Consider the following 24,011-nt stretch of genomic DNA (forward strand, 5'->3'; position numbering starts at 1 on the left):
TCAGAGCTTTACTTCTGCCAGTACCTCGTCTCCTACCTTCCAGACTTTACAGAAGCTCTTCTGCGAAACTTGCAGAACTAGCACTCCTGAAAGAAAGGATATTGCGGAGACATGGCTTAGCCACAGCCTGTGTGCTTTAACTTGCTGCAATTCTCCGTTATAAACTTTATACAGTAAAGTCACTCCTCTACTTTATCAATCACCATGATGTGGAACTGGTGGGCTGTTAGGAAATTTTACTACTAGCAAAGATACAAAGCACTCCGTCGTCAGGCCACAAGAGGCCCATCGGGACCATCCGACCGCCGTGTCATCTTCAGTTGGGGATGCGGATAGGAGGGGCGTGTGGTCAGCACACCGCTCTCCCGGTCGTTAAGATAGTTTTCTTTGACCGGAGCCGCTACTATTCGGTCGAGTAGCTCCTCAATTGGCATCACGAGGCTGAGTACACCCCGAAAAATGGCAACAGCACATGGCGGCCTGGATGGTGACCCATCCAAGTGCCGGCCACGCCCGACAGCGCTTAACTTCGGTGATCTCACGGGAACCGGTGTAACCACTGCGGCAAGGCCGTTGCCTAGCAAAGATACAAAAGCAGGCAAAGAAGGCTGACTACTACTGGTATAGAGGACGTCGTTCTGAGCGGCAAGGCTGCTCAGCAATTGTTGCCGTTCTTGTTTAGTACGGAAGTGATTTGTTGCCATGTGGCCCGGCTAACCGCTCCTAAATCTGCGATAGTTGGTGTCCAGCGCGTCGTCAGCACGGTGTTACCCACGGCACTTGTTTCGGGCGGTGTCGTTTTACTCCGAATCGAGGTACCCAGGTACACTCTTGACACAATAGAATGAAAAGGGCCGATAGCCTGCACCATCTCTGAGTATCCTACGCTTTGGGCACCCACGGACTGGCCGCAGTCAAATTCGGTAGCACCGAACACTGAGCGCCTGGTTGTCACGCGGAAGGGTAACACAAAGTCTGACGACATTCCATTAACGTGACTTCCCGAACGGTCTTATTCACCGTGACGATGGCAGCGATTTCACAGCAGCACAAGCAGCCTTCAACGATCAAATTGCTCATAAGAGTATGTAAGATTTAGTCTCTCTCCGTCCACGTAAGCGTCAGCTATGAAGACGCAGCTGACATTTTTTCATGCTCTGGTAACGAATCCAAAGTTTGCAGTCCGCCAGTGCTTCATTACATACTGCTGTCTGGACTAAACATCTGTAGCGACGATAAGTCGTTGATGAGAAACAATGTTAACTGTCGTTGATTAATCAACCACTTTAGAAGAACCCTAATGGTATTGGAGGAGGGCCATCGATCTCGCACGTACGACGGAGAACTATAGTAAAAAGAACCTAAGGGCAAAAAGAAAGGATTCTCTTAGGATGAGAGTGGACGTCTCCAAGGTGAGTCTGTTAGTGGCCTTCAGAAAATGCCACCCGGACCTGGCGTAGAATTTACGTGCTGCGTCGAATTTTCTTGGTAACCTTCCAAGGATACAGTACGCTTAGCAGCTCACAGTTTGGAGATGCTCTAAACTATGACCCAGTGAAGAATGGGCGTTTCGAATTCAGAGAAGGATTAGAAATCTGCCGTATCTGTTGCTTGCAAATTTAAAAACCTCATTCATATCTGTGTATTTAGAACTGTGTGTATATCTTTCATCGCTCGTTGTTGGCAGGAGAGCGGGTTGCATTTGGATTACCGCTCGTTGCAAAGCAGTTAAAATGGCTGATAGAGTATCCAACGCCGTACGGAAGAAAGAAAAGTAAAACAGTATACAGTAAAAAAAATTACAAATTTCTCTGGCATGAAAAATTTGATTAAATAGCCACTAGGATATGACTAAAATTATTGCACTTAAACAGATACTGTCGAAAGCATGTCAACAGCTTTAGACATCAATGGTATTCAGCGTTAATAACAGAAAACGCTGCAGACTTAACAAAGAATTACATGATCAGCAGTTTCATCCGCAGGTCAGCATTTCGGCCAAAGTAACGAGAGGTGTATATGCCTTAAGTACGCAGTGAGATCATTCAAAGCCAGTTCACTTGTTTGTCAACAATGAAGTGCGGTGAGAACGAATATATCAAAACTTCCATTACGTTGACATGCTCGAGAGGGGCAAGATTCAAATCCTCGTCCACATGTAGATATTCCTTGACGACATACGGATTATTGAGTTGATATAGGAATACCTGTCGTTGGCAGTCGCAGTCTGGAAGAAATCATAGAGCGATCCGTCGAGGTGCAACAAGACTAGATTTTCATGGTCGTGCTGCAGTCCAGCAACCACTGGCCACAAGAACGAATGCACGATGTCTCTAATAATAGTCTGTGGGGAAGTGGACTCAGATTTTATGATGATACTCACGGATCATGGTGTGACTCTCTTACATATGGTGACCTGGCGGACGTCTGGTAGTGTTAGCTGACAGTTAAATTTGTCGGACGTGTTATAACCCACGTATGCTGTTATTCCAGGTTTCGTTCGGTTCAGGCCATTAATTTTTGTCACTGGCAGTCTGAACGCATATGTTTAGTATAATATTTTAGTTAAAAGCAAAATACATGCTGTGGAGTCGACCCTCTTCCGAATAAGCAAGGTAATCCTCCAGTGGATTTGCAGAATTGACCTATTAATTTATCTGATGTGAGCGCCTTTAACACCTTCCGGATCAGTTGGAGCGTCGGTGCATTTCACCAAAAAACGAGGCAACAAATGGTCACCACGCTGTACGAAAAATTAAATCAATTTCGCTGTTGACATCTTGGGTTGTTTGGTGTTCTGCCGGATATCAGCGTCGTACTTGCACGATATTTCGGTCACGTAGCTCATAACCTTCATCAGGTGCGACCTGAGACTGCTCCTCGAATGGACCTGGTCCAGTATTTATGCCTATGGCCTTCCCCCTCCACCAGCGGCTGCAGGCGCTTCCTCTGTAGTCCGCGCCCATTCCCTGCGACTTGCTGGAGCGTTGCTGCTCCGTTTTCCGTCCGCTGCGTTTCTAGGTGTTCCCTCTGCGGTCCGCGCCCACCCAACCCGTTCCTGGGGTACCAAGCGTTCCCCCTGCGGTCCGCGCCCGCTCACCACGACCTGTTGGAGCGTTGCCGCTCCAGTCTCGCGCTGGCAGCCGTAGCGCGCGGTCGCTCGCTCTGCTCCCAGCTCCGAGGCGCTCCGAGGCGCTCCGAGTGTGTTTCTTTAGAGACGCAACGCAAAACAGTCGTGTTAGTTAGGGAGGTAGGGTGCTAGGGCGACAGTAGGTACAGGCCAAAACCCAGGGTTAGCCTGGTGGATAGCGTTAGGGAACACTCATGGCCAGGGCCCCTGCTGCGGCGGGACCAGCCCGCGTCGTGTAGGCTCTGAACATGGCAGGGGATAGGAAAAAATCCGCGGACAGGGCTCCCCGCCCTCCACCACCACACAACACGGAACCAACGGCACGAGCAATTACAGCGAGGGATCTTACAGAAGAAACCAGCGGAACGTTGTACTACTCGATCGAGACTCTCAAATACATGACAACGGAAGAAAGGCAGATGGTGCGCGATTTCCTGGCCAGGGCAGAATGGAGGACTAACACCGCGAAGAAGCCGAAGACACCCGGACGACACGACAACGACTCTGAGAACAACTTGAAAGAAACACCAGACTCTCCAGAAGAATCGGACCACTCGGCAGCCGAACTATCGGAGGCTGAATACGACGACAACAGCGCAGACATGGTCTGCGACTCAGCGACCGACACGTCATCCTGTGAGCAGGCTGATGAAGCCGGCTTTCAGCTAGTCACTAACAAGAGGCGACGGAGGAAACCCAGCCAGTCTGCGACCGCAAACGGAGACAACGACGACCCGAAGCGTGCAAAGACCGAACAACCCGCGTTTGCGGTACCAGTCAGCAACGCGTACACCGCACTCGCGGACCAGACCAACGACCAACCAGACGTCCAGCAGAGCCAGCCACCACCAACGGCAGCAGGAAGACCGCCCCCCTTGGTGGTGTACCATACAAATGACTACCTCCGCTTGAACGCGGAGATTAAGAAGCATATAGAAGGCGAGCTCCGCGCCACATACAAGGGAGACCATATAAGGTACCATTTCACCACGATCGAAGACTACAAGAAGGCGAACACCTTCCTAGAGAAAAACCACATGCATTACTTCACCCATCAGATGCCGGAGGACAGAAACCTGAAGGTCGTCATCAAGGGCATACCAGAAACGGTGCCACCGCAAATCCTCGTCAACGTGCTCCTAGACAGAGGATACGAAGTAAAAGATATACACCAATACAAGCAGAGGAACGAGGAAACCAAGAAACTGGAACCCATCCCGGTCTACGTGGTGTCGCTGCCAAAAGTGAGGAAATCAGAAAAAATATACAACGAAAAACTAATGCTCGACACGAAAGTACGAATTGAAAATTACGAACCGCGCGACGGTCCACACCAGTGCAAAAATTGCCAACGCCTGCGGCATACAGCCAGGTACTGCAAGCTCCCGCCAAGGTGCGTGAAGTGTGCCGGCCCGCATCCCTCAGCAGCCTGCACACTGCCACAGGCGGAACCATGCACATGCGTTCTTTGCGGAGCGAAAGGCCATCCAGCGAACTTCAGAGGTTGCCCAGAGTTCCAGAAAGCACTTAAACCTTTCAGACCGAGAATAAACCTCAGAGGAACACAACCAAGACACCCAGCAACAACAGCAGGACCGCCACCACCACCAGCGCCAACAAACACAACAACCAACTTCCCTCCTCTCCGACAGCGACAAGCAACCCGAACAGCAGCTTGGGGCAGCCAAACAAACCAAGACCAAAATCACACACAGCAAGACCAACCAACCACAGGATCCTTCAGTGACGCAATAAAGCAGATCACGTCTCTGGTGTCGTCCTTCTTCAAACCAGACACGTTAACTAAAATAAAGAAGACCGCCGAAGACATCAAAAACGCCAACGACCCACTCTCAAAGATACTCGCGCTGGCCCAGGGAGTAATCTCGCTGTTTGAATAGAGCTAATAGAGCAGTCAGACTAGTCAAAAGCCCTGTTAAAGCATCAAACCTAACAAATAGACAACATAGAAGGTCGGCTAAGGGCTCCTGAAGCCCAAGGAAGCCTGTCCCTTCAAGAGTAATTTTCTTGTTTAAATAAAGATTGTAAAAAAAATAACCTGTCTCCTGTACACGGCGAGCCGCACAAGCGCCGGGCCTGCATCACACACACACAAAAAAAAAAAAAAAAAAAAAAGCCGCTCCGTTTTTCGTCTGCTGCGGCTCTGGATGTTCCCTCTGCGGTCCGCGCCCACCAGTCCCACTTCTGGGTGTTCCATCTTCGGTCTGGTGCGCCTGGCAGTCCGTCAGGGGCTCGTTTTCCATCTCCATGTCTCTGGTTCTTCTGTTTGTGTAGTGTTGCAGCTGGCCCCGTTGCTCCTTTAACAATTCCAGAGCCGGATCCCAGGCTCTGCTTAGCTGGTACCCTGTGTCACGGTTCATAAGATCGTCAGCCATTTTAATTTCTATCGACTCTCTTACAACACTGTCCCAAAATCTGGGTGATTGTGCTAGAATCTTGGTATCCTCATACTTCATGGCATGATCTAGTTCTAGACAGTGTTCAGCAATGGCTGACTTAGTCACCTGTCTTAATCTAGTGTGCCTCTGATGTTCTTTGCACCTGATCTCCACAGTTCTTGTCGTCTGGCCAATGTAGGACATGCCACATTGACAAGGTATATTGTAAATCCCTGGTTTTCGTAACCCCAGGTCGTCTTTGACACTCCCCAGCAGTTGTTGTATGGACAGAAAACTCACTTGATATTGTGTTTACGGAGGATCCTATTCATTCTGGCAGAAATAGAGCCAGCATAGGGCAGGTATGCCACCTTCTTTGTTTCATCTTGGTCTTCTTCAGGAACCTGTGGTATAGTGGCTGGTTGGAGTGCCCATTTCTATTTGTCTGTCCGTGTATCCATTCTTGGAGAAAACTGTTTTGAGACGTTCTATCTCTATAGGTAGATTCTCTTGGTCTGACAGGGCACGTGCTCTGTGTTGTACCGAAACTACCTTTCTATAGCGTCACCTCTAGTTAGGCTCCACAGGGACTACGACTTGAAACAAACGACTGTTTTCACTTTTCATGTTGAATAACATGGAAATACAGTGTATCTAAAACAAAAATTACACCTAATTCAGTATGTAAAATAACAATAAATTTTCACTGCATTATGATTTCAGCAGCATTTAACATACGGTACTAATTATTTGGTTAAAGATTCATTTCAACATCTGCTAAATTCTTTGTATTATAACGTTTCAAAATCCTAGTAAAACTACAGACCATGACGTTCAGGTCTCCATACCACGCTGATTGAAACAGCCGGATGGCGTATCGGTTGTCTCTGTGAGAACGGACGGCAAGCGTACCAAAACAATGTGTGGCTGCGGAATCCCCACAATTTATTTGTTTTGATTTTTTTGCCATTTTTCATTTGTAAATAATTCTTCTGTCACGAAAGTGCAATATAGTGCATTTTCCAGCCGCAAAATATTTTCTCTGCTAGGAGGAACGACATAAAGGCGTTTTTTTGAACATTGAAAATGGATTATCTTGTGTAATATCTCATGAAATTCTTGGGAAGGAAAAGACTGCCATAACAAGGTAAACAATTATTGACTGAACATACACATTTGGAGAGATTTATGGTTTTTCTTTTTGCTTGAAAGTTGAAAACCGTAGTGCGCGGTTATTCACTACCGCAGCAATGACAACACTGTACGATCGATCGAGTTGATGGGCGGGAATTCCTTCCTTGTGTGCTATGTCATACGAAGACGACATTTAATTTTTTTAGCTAGAAGTTACGATTGAAAAGTTTAGAGTATTACGACAGTCATCGATCAGTACAAAAAGTAGATACCTAATGTTTAAGTCAGTATACTGTGATAAACGTAAATTATAATTTTAGTTAATACTTATGTTATTGCAATTAACTGAGTAGTGAACACAAAACATTCTTCTTGAGTATTTACAATCCGGTCGGAATATTTAACTTCCGTCCCGTTTCCGAAAGATCAGAAGTAGAGACAAAGAGGAAAAAAATTTAGACTGTACATTAAGCTAATGGATATCGGCGAATCTCGTAAAGTGTAGCGCTGCCAGTACATCGCAGTTACTAACTAAAACCACAACTTCTTCTACAGAAGATGTTGATGTTCTACTGGATATAGACGAAGAGAACAATAGTGTCATTGACGATGACACAGCTTCAGATGAAAATGAAGATAATATGTAACAGAAAGGTGTGACCAAACTTTCGGGAAACATTCCTCGTACTTAGAGGAAGAAAATCTACTTCACCGATTTGCTTCAGATTTTTACACAATAATCTACTTAACATTCGGACGGACGTAGACTGTGTATTTTAATATATATAATACACAACTATATACATAATATAGAAATGGGAAACGTTATTACCAAAAATCTCGAAAACTTCTTGACCGCTTTACTTCAAATTTTTACATGATATACTAAAGAACATTCGGACCGTATACAATATGTAAATAAATACATAAAATATAAAGGCGAAATATTGTTTCCAAAAATCTCAAAATATACTTCATTTTCTACACCAAACTATAACTAAAGAGTAACTAACATTGAGTCACACATGAACAATATATTTTTTTAGACCGTAACATGTAGAGTTTCTGCTAAAACCGATTGCATGAAAGTAAAACTGTTGTGATATAGTGTGAAAATGTGCGATTTCGTTTTCTTTCTCGTAGACAGCTTTAACAACCACAGCAGGGCATTTAAACCATTACACGAATTGTTTCTTCTGTATTTCTTTCACATGATTTTAACCAATAATTGTGTACACAACTGTGTGTTGTCTTGTTTTCTTCCTCTCCGTCGTTTTTATATAAACAGGAAAGTCGTATTTATGGTTTATCGGTTTATGATTAGAACAGTACTACGCAATCCGTATTCTCCGAAACTTTGTAATCCTATCCATCCACAGATTAAAAGTGTGTGCGAATTAGTCATTGAAGCTACCATCCGTAAGATCCAGCCACTGGAGAGGTGTCTCTCATACCTCACATACACACTGTCCCAACAGATTTACTCATTAATTTTAAGGAAATTCAGCTCCCAATCAAATTTTCGTTTGCAGTAGCAATAAACAAGGCACAAGGTCAGAGAGAGGGATAAGAGGACATACAGGGGCGAGGGAGGAAAATGACTGAGACAGTGGGGAGGAGGAGATGGACAGAGCGGCGAGAGGAGATGGTGCACAGAGAGGTGGGAGAGGAGAAGGAGATAGAAAATGTGAAATAGGTGAAGGAGATGGGAAGTGATAAGTTGGAGAGGGAATTTAGGATATATATCTAATTCCTACGCATATTTAGCAATTTCGAAACATTGCCGGGTTTGCTAGTGTGTTGTATGGACATGGGCCCGTGTTAGAGCTCAGTTTCTACACGTATTTAACACAATAATCATCTACTGTGAAACGAAGCCTCATCCGTGAACAGCACATTGAGGGTTGACACATCGTTGAATAGTGTGATCGTAGTGTTTTGGTCATGGGATGTTTAAGCCTACTATTCGCAACTGGGGGAGGCCTAGATGTATGAGGACATTCCATTTGTACCTTTGCAGGAAAATCAGTTGCTTATAGCGCCTGCTCACGCTGCATGTGGTACGGATGTAGCAGGTTCTCATATGTAACACTCTCCAGGCATTTATGTGATCAGCGTTACTTGTTGCAGCTGATTGTCTTACTCTGACAATATGGTTGTCATCAACAGCACGAAGAAGTTCCTCCTCCAGATGGGTTGTCCTCGTACTTCTAGGCCCCCTCAGTCGCGATTAGTAGGCTTAAACGTCCCACGATCGTAAGACTACAATCAGTTGCTTCAAACGTACTCCTGTGTGGGTGCCGCCGTTCTCGAAATCTCTCCCTACACAAACGTTGGGAGCCACGGCCATTACCATCTTCTAATTCTCACAGTAAATGAGCATCTACCAATTCTTGTTTGAATATACTTCCATTGTACTGAACCGGAAACCGAGTCCGTGATGAGCACTAAATAGTTGACCCTAAGTGACTGATGCTACAAGAGCAACGAAGTTAGTCTCATGTCAACTCAAGCTGTCACGTGAGTCACATGTCAACATTACTTTCGTTCAATTGGAACAACAGACACTGGCGGTGAACCAAAGAATTACAACTTACTGTACTTTCTAACCAAATGTAACGAAGAAGTGTTCTGAACGTTTCATGTAAGAAAATGTTTCATGTAATGCTGGTACGTTCTGTTTCTATGTGTTTCCCCTTGATTAATATGATTATACTTAGTATTAGCTTAAGTACTTGGTTTAAGTACAGCTGCCCTCTCGTTAGTTGCTGGTTGCCGCCATTTCTCGAATTATCTCATTTCCTCCCTGCTCTTGAGCCACCAGTCTAATTTTTTCAGAGCTACCTAATGTGTGCTTCAAGCGTTATCAGTGATAGTCTTTTTTAAAAAATTAATCATAACGCTATAAGTGGACCACTTGGAGTTGTTAACCAGATCATACGTAAAAAATGAGTTGTCCAGCATGCACTATGAGACCAGTCATCCAACTGCGATGAAACTTTGGTCAGTTTTCGTATTGTGCGTACTCCTGGGAAGGTTTCTGAAGTAGTGCAGTAGTATTTTTATAATAAATAAGTAGCGCTAGAGTAACTGCGGGCAAAAGCTTTATATCATGGGGTCTAATCACAGACATTGTCTTACAATATATTTTATTTTCAGGCATTGTACCGACATTGGATACCTTGGATTCAAAAAATGCTGATTTTGTTTAGGCAAAGTGCATAAATTGTAATGACCCTAGGTCATAGCCCCAAAATTATGTAACAAAGTTAGGTGTTCTGTCATTAAACGTGGACCAGAGCAAGGAAAAGATCGCTATTATATACTTTCAGTGAGTGAAGATGGCAGAAATTTTTCCGCTGATTGATGTCGGAAGACCTCGCAAACAATGAGAAAATAAAAGAGAAGTAGCCCATTTACAGTGAAAACGCCAAATCTGTTTTTGTTTTCGCTATTTATTATGTGGCACGAAATAAACAATTTTTCGAAAGGTTTTCGTGTTTGTAAACATTCAAACACAAGAATAAGAGACCACAAGGACGCCGTAGAATATCGTAAATGTTATGTAACATGGAAAGAAATGGAGCTGTGACTGACAAAAGGTAAAACTTTATACAACGAGCTGCAATGTGATATTTCCGTAGAAAAAGAAAAATTGGAGATGTATTCTAAATGTAGTAATAGACGTAGTACTGTTTAGTGCCGAAAATAAACTGGCACTGAAAGATGCAGTCGAACCATTTGGACTCTGTATTATAGAGTACCGTAGAACTGTGACCAAACACAATCCAAAAATGAAAGAACATGTTCCCTGTATTAAAAAAAGAAGCTCTTCGTATTACACGTCAACTATACAAAAAGAAATAATTTCTGCATTAGAATCATCAGTCTAAATTGTAGCGAAAATCCGTTATCAGCCACCGAGAAAACATGTCAGGAATTGTGCTCTATGTAAATATAATTAATGGAATACGTGCGGTTGAAGATGGTTTTTTACCTTTTATAGCCAGGATGGTCTTACCCTATCAGACTGTAGGGGACAGTCGTACGACGCTGGAGTTAACAAGGCTGGTAAATATCAAGCTCTTCAAGCGAAGGAAGTGCTCACTCATAAAATTTAGTTGGAGTTCATGCGTCTTGTGTAACACCAGAAATGACTACGTTTTACAGCATAGCGCAAAATACTTTTATCCAGTTGACTGAACCTTGGAAAGCTTTATCAAATTTAAAATTGACCTTGACGAGTCATTCTGATGCGAGATGGACTGCACAGCAGAATTCAGTTCACGCATACATACTCAATTACTGGTACTGCAAATAATGAAAACATTACATGCTATTGCAGGAGAAACTGATGAAACAAAGACATATACAGCTGATTCTGTCTCTTCAGCTAAAATAATTTTAAAAATGATTAATTTCGAATTTATTTGTTTGTTTGTCGTATGGATCATCTTCTTAGAAGTATTGACAACGTTAATTACATTTTACAGGAAAAAGCCGTTTCCACTGAGGTTGCAGCAAAACACTTGCAGGACCTTGTGGATTTTTAGAAATATTTAAGAAAAAAAACTAATAGAGCTGTGTATTGATTCAGCATATAATCTAGCAAACGACCTATTGATAGAACAGCAATTTTTGAAAAGCGCGAACGAAAGGTTAAAACAATGTTTGACGAAATGACCAAGGATGATGCGACTATACTGGCTCCACTTCAAAAGTTTAAACTTCAGATTTAATGTACATTAGACAGTCTTGTTTAGCAAGTAGGATAGAGATTTCAAAGTTTAACTACCCCAGGTTCTGATTTTTGTTTCCTGGCAGGACTTTCTTTAGGCGAAATGTCCACTGAAGTACTAAAGAAATCCTCAGCTGATGTCGCACTAAAATACAAAAATGATTTAAATGACAACGAGTTGTGTTTGGAGACAAAGCCACAAACAACAAGTAAAATAATTTCTGCATCATTTAAAAAAATGCACATTACATTGCACTTCTTAACTGCTATGAATAATGTAACTTAGTGATTAGTTATACCAGTGTAGAGGGCGATTGCACTTCAACTAGCACTGAAGCTACTTGTGATTTCTGCCTGCTGTGAAAGGTCTTTCTAAAACTTTCTAAAACTAAAATTAGTAAAAAATTATTTAGTATAATAGCTTGGTCAACAGCGTTTGAGTAATCTGGCTATACACTTAATTGTCTATGACACTGCAAAATGTTGTAATGTAGACCGTATTATTGGCAAATTGGCCTCAGAAAAAGGCTGAAAAGTGAACTCTTAGGAGGTCTTGTAATGTCTGAATGAACGAACTCGTTTTGTATTGTTTACCTTCGTAAGTAATAGTGAATAAGAAATGTACTATACGTAATGTATTATACGTAAATAAATTGCGCTCTCAAAGCTACTGTGTTGTTTCCCTTATAGAAATTAAGTCTTGGGAGCCCAAAATTCAAATGTTTCTACGAACGCTCATGACACTAGTTACGATGCTGACTCCAATAGTCTAATACATGCAAGTTTCCCGCTGCTGATGCTCTTTCTTTTTCAAGAGCAGGAGAAAGTAAAATTTATTTTACTTACGAAATGTTGAGTGACTTCCTAGCGCAGAAACAGGAACATGGAAGTCATCATCACTTACATAGTTTTCTTCTTGATCTTGGCACAAAATAAAAACAAAGGACATAAATCTGAGATTACAAATACGTCAACAATACACAGATATTACACTTCTTAGTTCAGGGGATCTTCAGTATTTCAGTAACTTACTATTAATGGCTTATATAAATGACAAACATAATAAACACCAACAGCAAATGCTTTCAGGCTAAAACGAAAACACTGATTTGCAGTCGGAAGTTCCAACAGCTTCCTGGATGCAGATAAAATAAAATTTTTTTTGAAGTCTAACCCTTCAATTCCAATTTAGTTACTTGACATTATTATTCAAGCAACTAACAAACTTGCGAATTCAGTAATGAACCATCTTAAAATTTACGCGGAACGTTTTAACGTAGTCGCGGGAGATATCAATGATGGCAGTCATTTCAGATTCGAACTATTCATCTCTGAACCAAAATTCACCCTGTTCTGTAATTTAGTGTGTCTTTTGTGTAGTCTGTCGGTTGCTGACTGCAGTCGTAGGGCAACGGATATCGTCATGCGTTGAAAAAACAAGTAACGCAAATATGTATTATAGGAGATCAAAAAACAATAATAGGATCAAATCTTTACTGAAGATCAGTTAGCAGTTTTCATCAAGATTTGTTGAAATATTAGCAATGAATGAAGTTATGTGCACAGTCAGTATTTTAAAAAAATTCAAATGCGACATTGCATACTACTATATTTCAAATTAGTACAAAAATACGGAACAGGGAAAACATTAGTTTTGTCGTATTTTAGTTTATAAGAGAACGGAAAGATAAACAAGTGAATAACCTATATTCAGCATGAAGTCAGTACACAAATGCTGTGTGTTGCAATTAACTTGCATATAATACAGGCCTCAGATGTATAAGAAGGAAGAGCATTTAACACTTTGGATTAGACGTTAAGCAAATCATGTAAAATGAAACACTTGTAAACTTTCTTATTCATCAGTTTTACGAATGCCGTTCCCTCTTAATTTGTATGACGAACCGACATATGTGAATGTTAAGTGACATATTTTTTTTGTTTTGTTTTTTCCGTGTAGGAAATATTCTGTTCATATTTCGTCTTCATTTTCTCAATATTGTAAGTCTCTGACACAAGTATAGCCATTCCACAGGTTGCCATTTATCTCTTAGATTTCGGGTCATTTCGAACCTATTTTCCACACATTGGCATTGTGTTTATTTCAAATTAGCTTCATTACTTAGTGATGGCAATCTCTGGCAAACGTTTACCTTACTAAACAACAACAACATGCGTTTTATTTACTGGTGTCTCCAACAATACAATCAGCTACAGACTCATCAGACACTTGAGGCAGATCTCCTAAATTTCGATCAGAAGGACTGGATCTTCGTCAGTTGAAATTTCTTTGCCGTTCCTTGCTTTCCTAATAAAACATTTTTCTTATGCTGCTCCTAGATTTTACGTCCGTTTCGCAATATGTGTTCTAGTTTTTCTTATATGTTTTTTATATTGTAGAAAGCCAACTAAGGACCGCGTCAAAATAAGTAGTTGATTCTCTTTTCATTCATGTACCCCCGAAACTCATTTCTCCTCATATTACCATTTGACACCAGGTGCTTGCCTGTTTGTCTTAGCAGTCCTTAAAACCGTTGAATTTCTTGACTTCTAGTCTGAATTTGTCTCTGTTCAATCTGCATTTCAATCAAGTCCTTCTTTGCCCTACCTTCGCTGTTTTCTGTTTCGGAAGACTGTAAGAATCTTCGTTATTACTCTATCTTCCTTCATTATCTCTAGATGTCCACAGAGTGTAAAACGCGTTTTCCTGATATCGCCTGTTGTTTTAGGAAAAAGAGTAAATTTCCTTATTAGGCATCAAACCCTATTCCCGTCTTTGTTCTTGATTGGATCTAAAATGTTTCACAGGCTTCTTCTATCTTTTCCAAATCTTGTAGTGCTCTTTTACATCCAGAGTAAAGTAGTGTTTCTGACCCATAAAGGACATCTGGTTTTACAACTGCATTATTATGCCTTAATTTAATATCTTCAGAAAAACATTTTTAGTTAATTCATTTCTCACGTTCATGTATGGTATTTCCGTTTTATCAGTCCTGACTGCAACTGTTGCTTTTTCGCTTTTTATGTTCATATTTCCTCTCTGGCATTTAAAGTTATCTGTTTTCTTGATGTTGGCATATTTGGTTTTTAAAATTCTTAGTGAGTTACTTTCATTGGTCATGTATTGTGGCTTTTCAAACGGTATATGGAGACCTGCTTTCTCAGTCATTTCCTTCAGAATCTATAGTCTTTCCTTCGGATTCTCTAAGCCGGTTTCATCTATTATTTTAAGATCGTCCGCAAACGCCAAACAGTTTTTTGCTTCTTCCGATCTAATACTCTTCATGTAGTTATTAGTTTTTTCTTTCTATTTTACATTCTCTTATAACTTTCTCAGCACATAGTTGAATAATAATGGTGAAAATCCTCTCCTTCAGACTCCTGACACAATTTGGAAGGGCCTCGTAGTTGTTCCGAGAAATTTAAGTTTAGATACTGTGCTTGTAAGAGTTTGTTTGGTTATTTCCAGAGTTTTCCTATCTACTACATAATACTTCAGGGTTTTGAGGAGGGAGTCTGTCTATTGAATAATCTGCTATTTTAAAAAAAAAACATCAACAAATATTAGCACTGTCTTTTATTTAATATTTTCATGCACCTAATTGTTTGTTTAAGGTTTAGAATTTGCTCTGGGCAGGAACTGTTAGTCCTAAATCCAGCTTGACACTCTTCAATTTCATTATCTAACTGAGGATTTAAAAGCCCAGATAAGCTTTCGATAATATTTTGTATTCTAAGGGTAGTAATGAAATTCCTCTATAATTTTAATATCTGTTTTGTACTCTTTTTTTAAGAATCGCGTGAATTAATACAGCCCCACAGTTTTCTGGAAATGTTTCAATGTCTAGTTCTTCTTTTATAACCGCGTAACCTATATCTCCAATGGCTTTTAGAATTTCCGTTGTAAGGCCACATTCATGTAGGGCTTTGTTGTGTTTTAATTCTTTGATGTAACTTTTAACCATATCGATGCCGGGTGGTTTTGAATTTTCATTTAGAAATTATCATGGAATTCAAGTTGTCTGATCGGTTTTTCACAGTTCAATAGCTTTCCGAAATTTGCTGGCAGTAACTTACAGCTTTCTTCAACATCCAAACACACAGTTCTTGAATGTTTTGTAATAGTCTTTTGTGTCATATTTCTTAAATTGTTCTTCTATATTTTAAGTTGCTACTTTTCAAAGCACCTCTTTTTTGTCTTAATAATTTTATCTGCTCGCTTCTTCTGAAACTGATAGACTTTCCTATTACTGCTTATTTTCGCGCTATACCAGTTGTTCCCATCTTTCTTTTTGTCTAAGAGTTTTTTCACATTTATTATTCCACCCTCTGTGCTTTCTTTGCTTCATTTCTGAAACTGTTTCAAAGGCAGTTTAATTGTCTATGTTAAGTTGTTGACATTAGTTTTTAGTTCCTTCAGCATCTTTGGAAATCACACCCCTTTTCCTTCAAAGTTTCTTTATTAATTCTCTTAATCATACTGATTTGTTGCATGAATTTATGTTTTGGAATAGACCCCGTGAGGGTCTCAGCTGGGTACTGATTTGAATAATTTCCATGCCCCTCTTTACTCTAAAGTTATTGATTTCTTGAAGACTATATCTGTAGATGGCGACATGATCAATTGAAGCTCTCCCAAGTTGGGATTTGGTAATATCCTATATTTATGCTTTTTAGATAGTTTTTTAAATTGCGCTGTCATGATTTGTAAGACGTAATGACTTGGATGTATCTACTGATGTTGAACCATTTGTGTTCGTCCTTATATGTTTATACACTGGTCATAACAATTAGGGGACAAGTTGAGATATCTAGGTTCTGAAGTATTGTCATCGGCGTAATGAACTAAAATGGTTCGACGTCTTTCTGTCGGTTGTACGGAGTGGAGACAACAACATTATGGTCACCGAGAAAGTGGTAATAACGGAAAGTTGCTGCAGAGGGGGTTGGTGTTGACTTCTGTGTTTACTCTACCAAACGAATTACACAAGTAGTTGGGTTCAGATAGTTTAGTGAGCAGGTGGTGCAATGCAACAACAACGTGATTTACCCGAAGCTATGGCATGGGGAGCCATAGGACGATTGGAAACGGGACAGACACAGAGGGACGGGTCCGCAGCAATTGCAGTGTCCCAAAGTGTAATTTCCAGGACCTGGACGCGATTTCAGACAACAGGAACAGTTAAAAGAAGGAAAGGCCAAGGTCGTCCACGGGTAACATCAGCAATAGATGACCGTTGTCTTTGTTTAATAGCCCGTCGAAACAGGGGGCTGAATGCAACTCAGGTGCAACACACCCTCCAGACAGCAACAGGTCGCGCAATATCAACACAGTCTAGTCCTACAGCAAACATTATGGCGGCTGTCCGTCTTCCAAGATGATGACGCACGAGTTAACCTCACCACCTCTTGAAGACCTTCCTCCAGGCGGCAGGAATCAACCGAATGATGTGGCATCGGTACTTGCCTATATGAACCCGAGCGCGCATGCTTGGAACCAACTGAAACTTGGACTGCTTCGTCGCAGGAATCCTCCCAACACACTGTGTGAGCTCAGAACGGTAGTCATCGAAGGGCGAGACACGTATGAGCATCATCGTCTCGATCATTTGTTGAAGGAAGGAAGGGAAATTATAGTTTAACCTCCTGTGGATAACGAGGTCATTAGAGGCGGAACACAAGCTCGGTTGAGGGAAGAATGGGGAAGGAAATTGGCCGTGCCCTTTCAAAGGAACGATCTTGGCGTTTTCCTTGAGCGACTTAGGCAGATTACTGAAAACATGAACGAAAATTTGAACTGTCTTCATCCCGAATGCGAGTCCACCTTGCGGACAGCATGTCAGGGAAAATCCAAGCATATTATAATGCACGGGATGTACCAACACGGTACTGAATGTTACCCAGAAGAATATTTTGATTTCAAAAATTTTCGAACAGATTGCCTTTATTATTCGAAATATATTCGCTGACTGCAAATTCTTTGACATCAGCTGTATCATGTGTAGATGTACAATGCTACCTATGACTGACTTATGAAAATCTGTGCCGGACCGCGCCTTGAAACCGGACTTCTCGATCGTAAGCGGTCGTCTTAGACAATTACACTATCCATGCCTGTTCCTGGACTGACACCAACCTCCATAGGTCACATTGTCTACATCCTTAAGCCATAATTTACTATATTCATCGCTTAATGCTCGCCAACATTATTAACTGGATTTCCGCTTACAGATACTGGGACTACAAGGTATCGAGACTATTGTTGTTATCGTTGTTCCTTCAGAAATGCAAGTAAGTATTACTTAGCCTATGCGGCCACACGACAGCAACAACATTGGTTCGATTCCTCGTAGTCTCATTCTGTCCTAGCGGGAATCCAATTAATAATGTTGGAGAACATTAGGTGATGAATGTAGTGGGCTAAGGCATAAGGATGTAGGCAGTGTGGTATAGGGGAGTTCGGGTCACTCCGTGGACTATTCACGGATAGCCGAAGTGGTTAAAGCAACTGCTGGCGATAAGCGGTAAATCCGGCTTCAAGTCCTGGTCCGACACAAATTTTCATGTAATACAGCTGATGTCAAATAATTTGCAGGCAGCGAATAAATTTCGCATTATTTCGTACAAACGTGGGTCGGCAAAAGGCCTTTCACACATACGAGTAAGATTGCCTTTAATTTGGTTATTGTTTTCTTTTATTTCACAAATTATTATTATTTTTTTGTTTTGTTTTGCAAGCGTTATTCTTTCATTCGCAGCTTCCTACGAATCTAGGCCTAACGTATTCGCAGATATGCAGTCAGTGTAAAACTTTCGAGCAGCTTATTTCCTTTTATTATTCGAAGCAGCTTAACTGCCCGGCTAGCCATTCGTGTTAAAGCCCTGCTAACGGGACGGGGAGGAACGCCGGCGCCGCATCGAATCTGCCTTTAGTTACACGATTCGTATCTTTCGCTCACTTTCACGTTAGACAGCTGGGGTAAGCATATTCTGTCCCTGGGGTAACGAGGTGGCGACAGGAAAGGCACCCGTCCACCACTTGAACTAACCATGCCGACTTTGCGGTGAAGCGGGACAAAAGTACGAGAAAAATAAGTAGTTCATCGAAACAGTTTAATTTATCAGAATCATAGATAACTCTTCAGCAGCAACAAATAAATATGCGTTTTCCTATGCTCCATTAAATCTTCTCCTTTACTCTCCATGATGTATGACGTAAACTGAACGTTCCGTCACTGCTGAATTAACACGCAGCCGACTGCTGTGTTTGCCACTAAAACTTTGGCTGCTAGCGCCGTGTGTGTATCCGTGCCCCAGACTGGCTGCAAGGCCTAACCTCCTTATCTGTCACACTCGCCTGAGCCGTCTGATAGCGACGTTAGCTACAGTAGCGCCCAAGTCCTACCATTGGCGGGAAGCCAGGCTAAGCAACAGCTTCTGAGACGACAAAACATGTAGTTCGGCAGTGGCAGCTTCTAGAAGGCGGCCATTTCCCTATACCGGAAATGTAAAACGAACAACACATACAATGGAGTCTGTCTAGGCATTCTGTATGTAGGTCTAGATTATTTTCATTTTCGCTATGTCCGTGCAATATCGTCATGGTACGACCATTCCTGATAGACATTATACAAGGATAGTTACCCACTGCCGTTGCATTCAAATTCAAGAATCAGTTACAGATAAGCTTTTGTGACAATTGCGTCTACGACACCTTGCATATTGAGAGCACTAGACCAAAATATAATAGGATGCGTCTTGTAGTTATTTTTTCGAATGGTGAAATAGTTTTAATTAACAGAAATAAAACAAATTCTTTGCCTGTAAGTGTGGTATGAGTCGTTTCAGTGATAGCGGACAGCTGACATTCCTTCTCATTGAGTCAGTGCTGGTAACATATGGCCTGCAGCGCCTCTCCTGGGCTCGTGACCATATCGGTTGAGCCCTAGACAGAAAACCGTGGCCTGGTCAGATGGGTCCCGACCTTAGCTGCTAAGAGCTGATGGTAGGGTACGAGTGTGGCACAGATCGCACGAAGCCATGGACCCAAGTTATCAACAATGCATTGTGGAAGCTGTTTGTGGCTCCGTAATGGTGTGGGCTGTGTTTATGTGGACGGGACTGGGTTCTCTGGTCCAACTGAAAAGATCATTGACTGTAAATGGTTATGTTCGGCTACTTGGAGACCATTTGCAGCCATTCCTGTATTTCATGTTGCCAAACATGTCACCTGAACACAGTTGTTCGCGATTGGTTTGAAGAACATTCTGGAGAATTCGAGCGAATGATTTGGCCACGCAGATCGCCCGACATGAATACCATCAAACATTTACGGGACGTAATCGAGAGGTCAGTTCATCACAAAATCCTTCACCGGCAACACTTTTGCAATTATGAACGAATATAGAGGTAGCATGGTTCAACATTTCTGCAGTGGACTTCCAACGACTTGTTGAGTCCGTACCATGTCTGGTTGCTGTACTACGACGGGCAAAAGAAGGTGAGGCACGATATTAGGAGATATCCCACGACTTTTGCACCTCAGTGTATATATATGTATGTTCCACATCTTCTCCTAAACCACTGAACCGATTTCAACCATACTTGGCACACCTATCATTTACTGTCTCGAAAGATTCCCTGTGGGGGTAAGAATATCCCACCTGTCAAAGAGGTGGGAGTGAAAAACAGTGTAGCAAACGAAGCGAGAATACCCATGCTTTAGTCACACAGTATTTGACAACGATAGCTCTTAGAGACTTGCAAAGAACTTTACACGTCACTTCAAACTTTCACGACACTTTTTACCGCCGACGATCCCTGCAAAATGATGAAAGGAAAAAAGTTTATCGGTTATTACATTTTCACTGTTCATGCAGTACAACTGACAAATGAAGGATGACGTTTTAATTTATTATTTCTTTACTATTGACTGTATTAGTGACACACTTTGCACACAGTATGCACTTATATCACTGAATGCACCAGAAAAATTAAATCATTGTACGGTACTTAGCTCAGGAGATATGACGTCGTAAACAATGAGATGCGTGTGAAACTGCTGCATCATGCATGACTTTAATTTATTACTTCTTTACTACTAATTCTATTCGCAATAAATTTAGCAGACGATACCCATATATGTCGCTGAATGTACTTAGAAAAAATACATTATTGTACAGCACATAGTTCAGGAGATGCGACGTTATAGTCATGAGCTGCGTGAAAATGAAACTGCAGGACGAAATTCAGTAGATATACGGAAGACATACATGTTTTAATACGAGTGAAATGTGTTAAATATGTGCGTATGGGAGGAAAGCCACGGGTAAAAAGCTCATTACAAGCCCGTTCAACGATTTCAATCAAATTTGATATCCACGTTAGTTACAATCTGGAAAGAAATACCGTAGGAGTGACAACCATCAGACTCCTACTGGGGTGAGTGCGATAACGTGGAGAGAGAAGGGAGGACGAGGAAATGCACAGGCAGAGAGGGGGAAGAAGGAGATAGCCACTGACAGTGGGGGGAAGAGATGAACAGACTCGGGTGTGCAGGAAGTGAAGAGAGAGAGTGGGGACGTAGATGGTTAGAGAGAGAGGAAGGAGGAGATGGAGATGGACTAATCGAAGACTGGAATAAATGCATACCAGGGCAATGCCGGATACCCAACGGGTTAAACTACACAGAATCGTCTTCCCTTCCCTTCAGGAACGTGTGCAAGAGAAAACCTTCATGGTTTGGAAGAGTACGAGGGAGATACTGGCTAAATGGTGTTTTAGATCGAACCAGTAGGTTCGAATGTTGTTAGTCAAAGATAAAATTACAGGTTCCAATCCCCGTCCGGCACACAGTTCCGACACGTCCAATTGTATCATCATATTTTGAACTTCTCGCTAGACTGACAGATTTATTTTATAGTGGAGTGATTTGATTCATCGCTGTAGAATAATTTTCAGCGACAGAGGTCCGACGTTCTTTGCTTAGGGGATACGGAGACTATGCAATGCATGTGAGTACAGTAAGCGGAAGGCACACTAAGTCTCTTAACAGAGAGTGGAAGCGACGGGCACTATTTGGCACTACCCGACCACCTACTCATCTTGCAGAGCGACAGAATATGCCTTTTTCAGAATATACATTTCTTGGATACCTGTGTATAGACGATGATACATGCCTGTTATAAGGACATGGTAGGTCACAGTCGAAGCAGGGGTCTACGAAAGTAATGTACGGACTTCATGGCAGACAGAAGTTCATAACGAATGAGGGAAACTACACGCGGCTGATGCTGATGGGTATGTTATCAAGAAAACCAAATAGCTTACGTCGTTAGTGTCCTGTTCACCCCCTCCCCTCCCCCCTTCCTACCAGGGCAGAAGCAGTGTACCCCATCTGTCTGCTGATAGAGCGTACTCATCAAACCAAGACACTGTTTTCCGGTCTAGCTAACGTGTAACTGCACTCAGGGGTAAGGATCTAAGATCTAAGAAAGGTTGTGAACCACTGACCTAGTGCGATGTGGGAAATCGCTTGGAAACCACACGCAGGCTGGCCAGCATACCGACCACTCGTCGCTAATCCACCGGGCGGACTTCCCCCAAAGCGGTCGCGTTAACATGCGCTGCTACCCGGGCGTGTGCAAAGTACGTGGAAAAACGCCCAATAGCTAATAACATACGTTATTTACTTATGTCATTAGTTCTTGTGTATATTAGTTTTCATTAAAGAAACGAATCGTCATCGTGAAAGAGTTCAGAAAGAAATTAGAGATCTGTCACTGTTTCGCGTCCACGTGTAATGGATTTTCGTTTAGATATGCAAATATAAATGCTTCCCTCAGTTCCACTGCTTATGTGCCACAGCTCGTAAGGCCCATGAATAGCCTGTCATGTACTTTCCGTGAAAAGATTTAATTTATAATGGCCCTAACAGAATGTCTGTGAAGCAACTGCTCGAGTTGCTCCATTCAAGAGACTGCAGGTTAAAGAAAAAGGCAAAATCCGGCTAGCATCGCAAAGAATCAAATTTGACTCACATACACCTACAACTTCTCATAGCAGAATAATTGGAACGAGCTGGAAGATGTGTTCTATTTGGGACAGCTCAGTTACAGTATCAGAGGTTTTTACTGACCAGCACTGAAAGAGGAGGTTTTGCCCATACAATCAATACAATCAATCCCTGCAGGATCCAAACCGCATCTCTTTCTTTTTTCTGAACTGAATTGTTGGCCATGCAAAGCATCTCCTGTAAACAAGTACATTTCAACCGAAGTAATATATTCTTAAATGAGCTAAAGTCAAGACTCGTTTAGGTGCTATAGTACAACTCTGTTTAGGGTACTAAAAATTTGACGTGCGAACGGGAAAACAGTCCAACTGAACATGGAGACACATTTTAATGCCATAAACTAACTGCATAACATAGCAATTTGTAGCCCGTGTAAGTGAATCAAACACATATTGCCTTATAAGGAAAGCTTTCAAGTACCTTAAAAGATCTCACATGAATTTGCAGTGGAGAGTACAATGTAATGACAGAGCTGCACATGACAAAACACCGGGAGTCGTAGCTATACCCGTACATTTAGTAAGCACTTCTCTATTCAAGTCAGCTATCCCAGAAGGGTTCGCAACTAGACTCGATGTGGCGAGGGGAAATGTCTACATCTAAATAGACGTACATACTCCGTAAGTTACCGTAAGGTGCATAGCAGAGAGTACCATGTAAAACTGCTAGTCAATTTCTTTCTGTTCCACTCGCAAATAGAACGACGAGAAAAGACTGTCCGTACGCCCTAATTTCTCCTGTCTTGTCTTCATAGTCCTTACACGAAATATATGTTTCCAGCAGTAGAATTGTTGCGTTGCCAGCTTCAAATGTCGGTTCTCTAAATTTTCTCAATAGTGTTTCGAAAAAAAAAAGTATCGTCTTCCCTTCAGTGATTATACCTACTAGTAACAAATCTAGCTGACACTACCGATAATATACCGCAACGTGACTGATTGTTTCGTGATGTTTCCGATGTACTTTAGGTGCTTCTTTCACCCATATGTCAGAGTCCGTTGTAATATTGCCCAGGTTTTCTAGATGCATTTAGAAAGAAAGCAATCATTCTTGAGTTATGCTCGAGTGATTTGGTAAAAAACAATTTCTCTGGTTAACCAGAAACACAACAGGTTATGAGACATCATGGGAAACTAAGCGCACTCGGAATGATTGGTAAATAATACCACGCAACTGTAGTTGTAAGCTTCCCACTACTTACTGCCACGTCTCCGCATTGCTTCAAATGTCGGTTCTCTAAATTTTCTCAATAGCGTTTCGAAAAAAAAAGTATCGTCTTCCCTTCAGTGATTATACTTGCGTGTTTATCGTACCTACTAGTAACAAATCTAGCTGACACTACCGATAATATGCCGCAACGTGACTGATTGTTTCGTGATGTTTCCGATGTACTTTAGGTGCTTCTTTCACCCATATGTCAGAGTCCGTTGTAATATTGCCCAGGTTTTCTAGATGCATTTAGAAAGAAAGCAATCATTCTTGAGTTCTGCTCGAGTGATTTGGTAAAAAATAATTTATTCCGAGCTGTCCGCCTCCGTA

At 41.9% G+C, this 24,011-nt stretch overlaps 1 protein-coding gene and 1 pseudogene across 1 annotated transcript in view; one reads left to right on the top strand and one right to left on the bottom strand.

Moving 5' to 3' along the window:
* Positions 1-460: 460 nt before the first annotated feature.
* On the bottom strand, positions 461-578 carry LOC124597689 (annotated as a pseudogene).
* Positions 579-3,378: 2,800 nt separating this feature from the next.
* The window catches only part of LOC124594086 (sialin-like), a 287,657-nt gene continuing 267,024 nt past the window's right edge, over positions 3,379-24,011 (top strand). The window contains exon 1 of the mRNA XM_047132436.1: positions 3,379-4,013. Within this exon, the coding sequence (XP_046988392.1) occupies positions 3,379-4,013 (635 nt within the window). The remainder of the gene's footprint in view (positions 4,014-24,011) is intronic.

Source organism: Schistocerca americana, chromosome 2, assembly GCF_021461395.2.
Source record: "Schistocerca americana isolate TAMUIC-IGC-003095 chromosome 2, iqSchAmer2.1, whole genome shotgun sequence".
Classification (NCBI taxonomy): domain Eukaryota; kingdom Metazoa; phylum Arthropoda; class Insecta; order Orthoptera; family Acrididae; genus Schistocerca; species Schistocerca americana.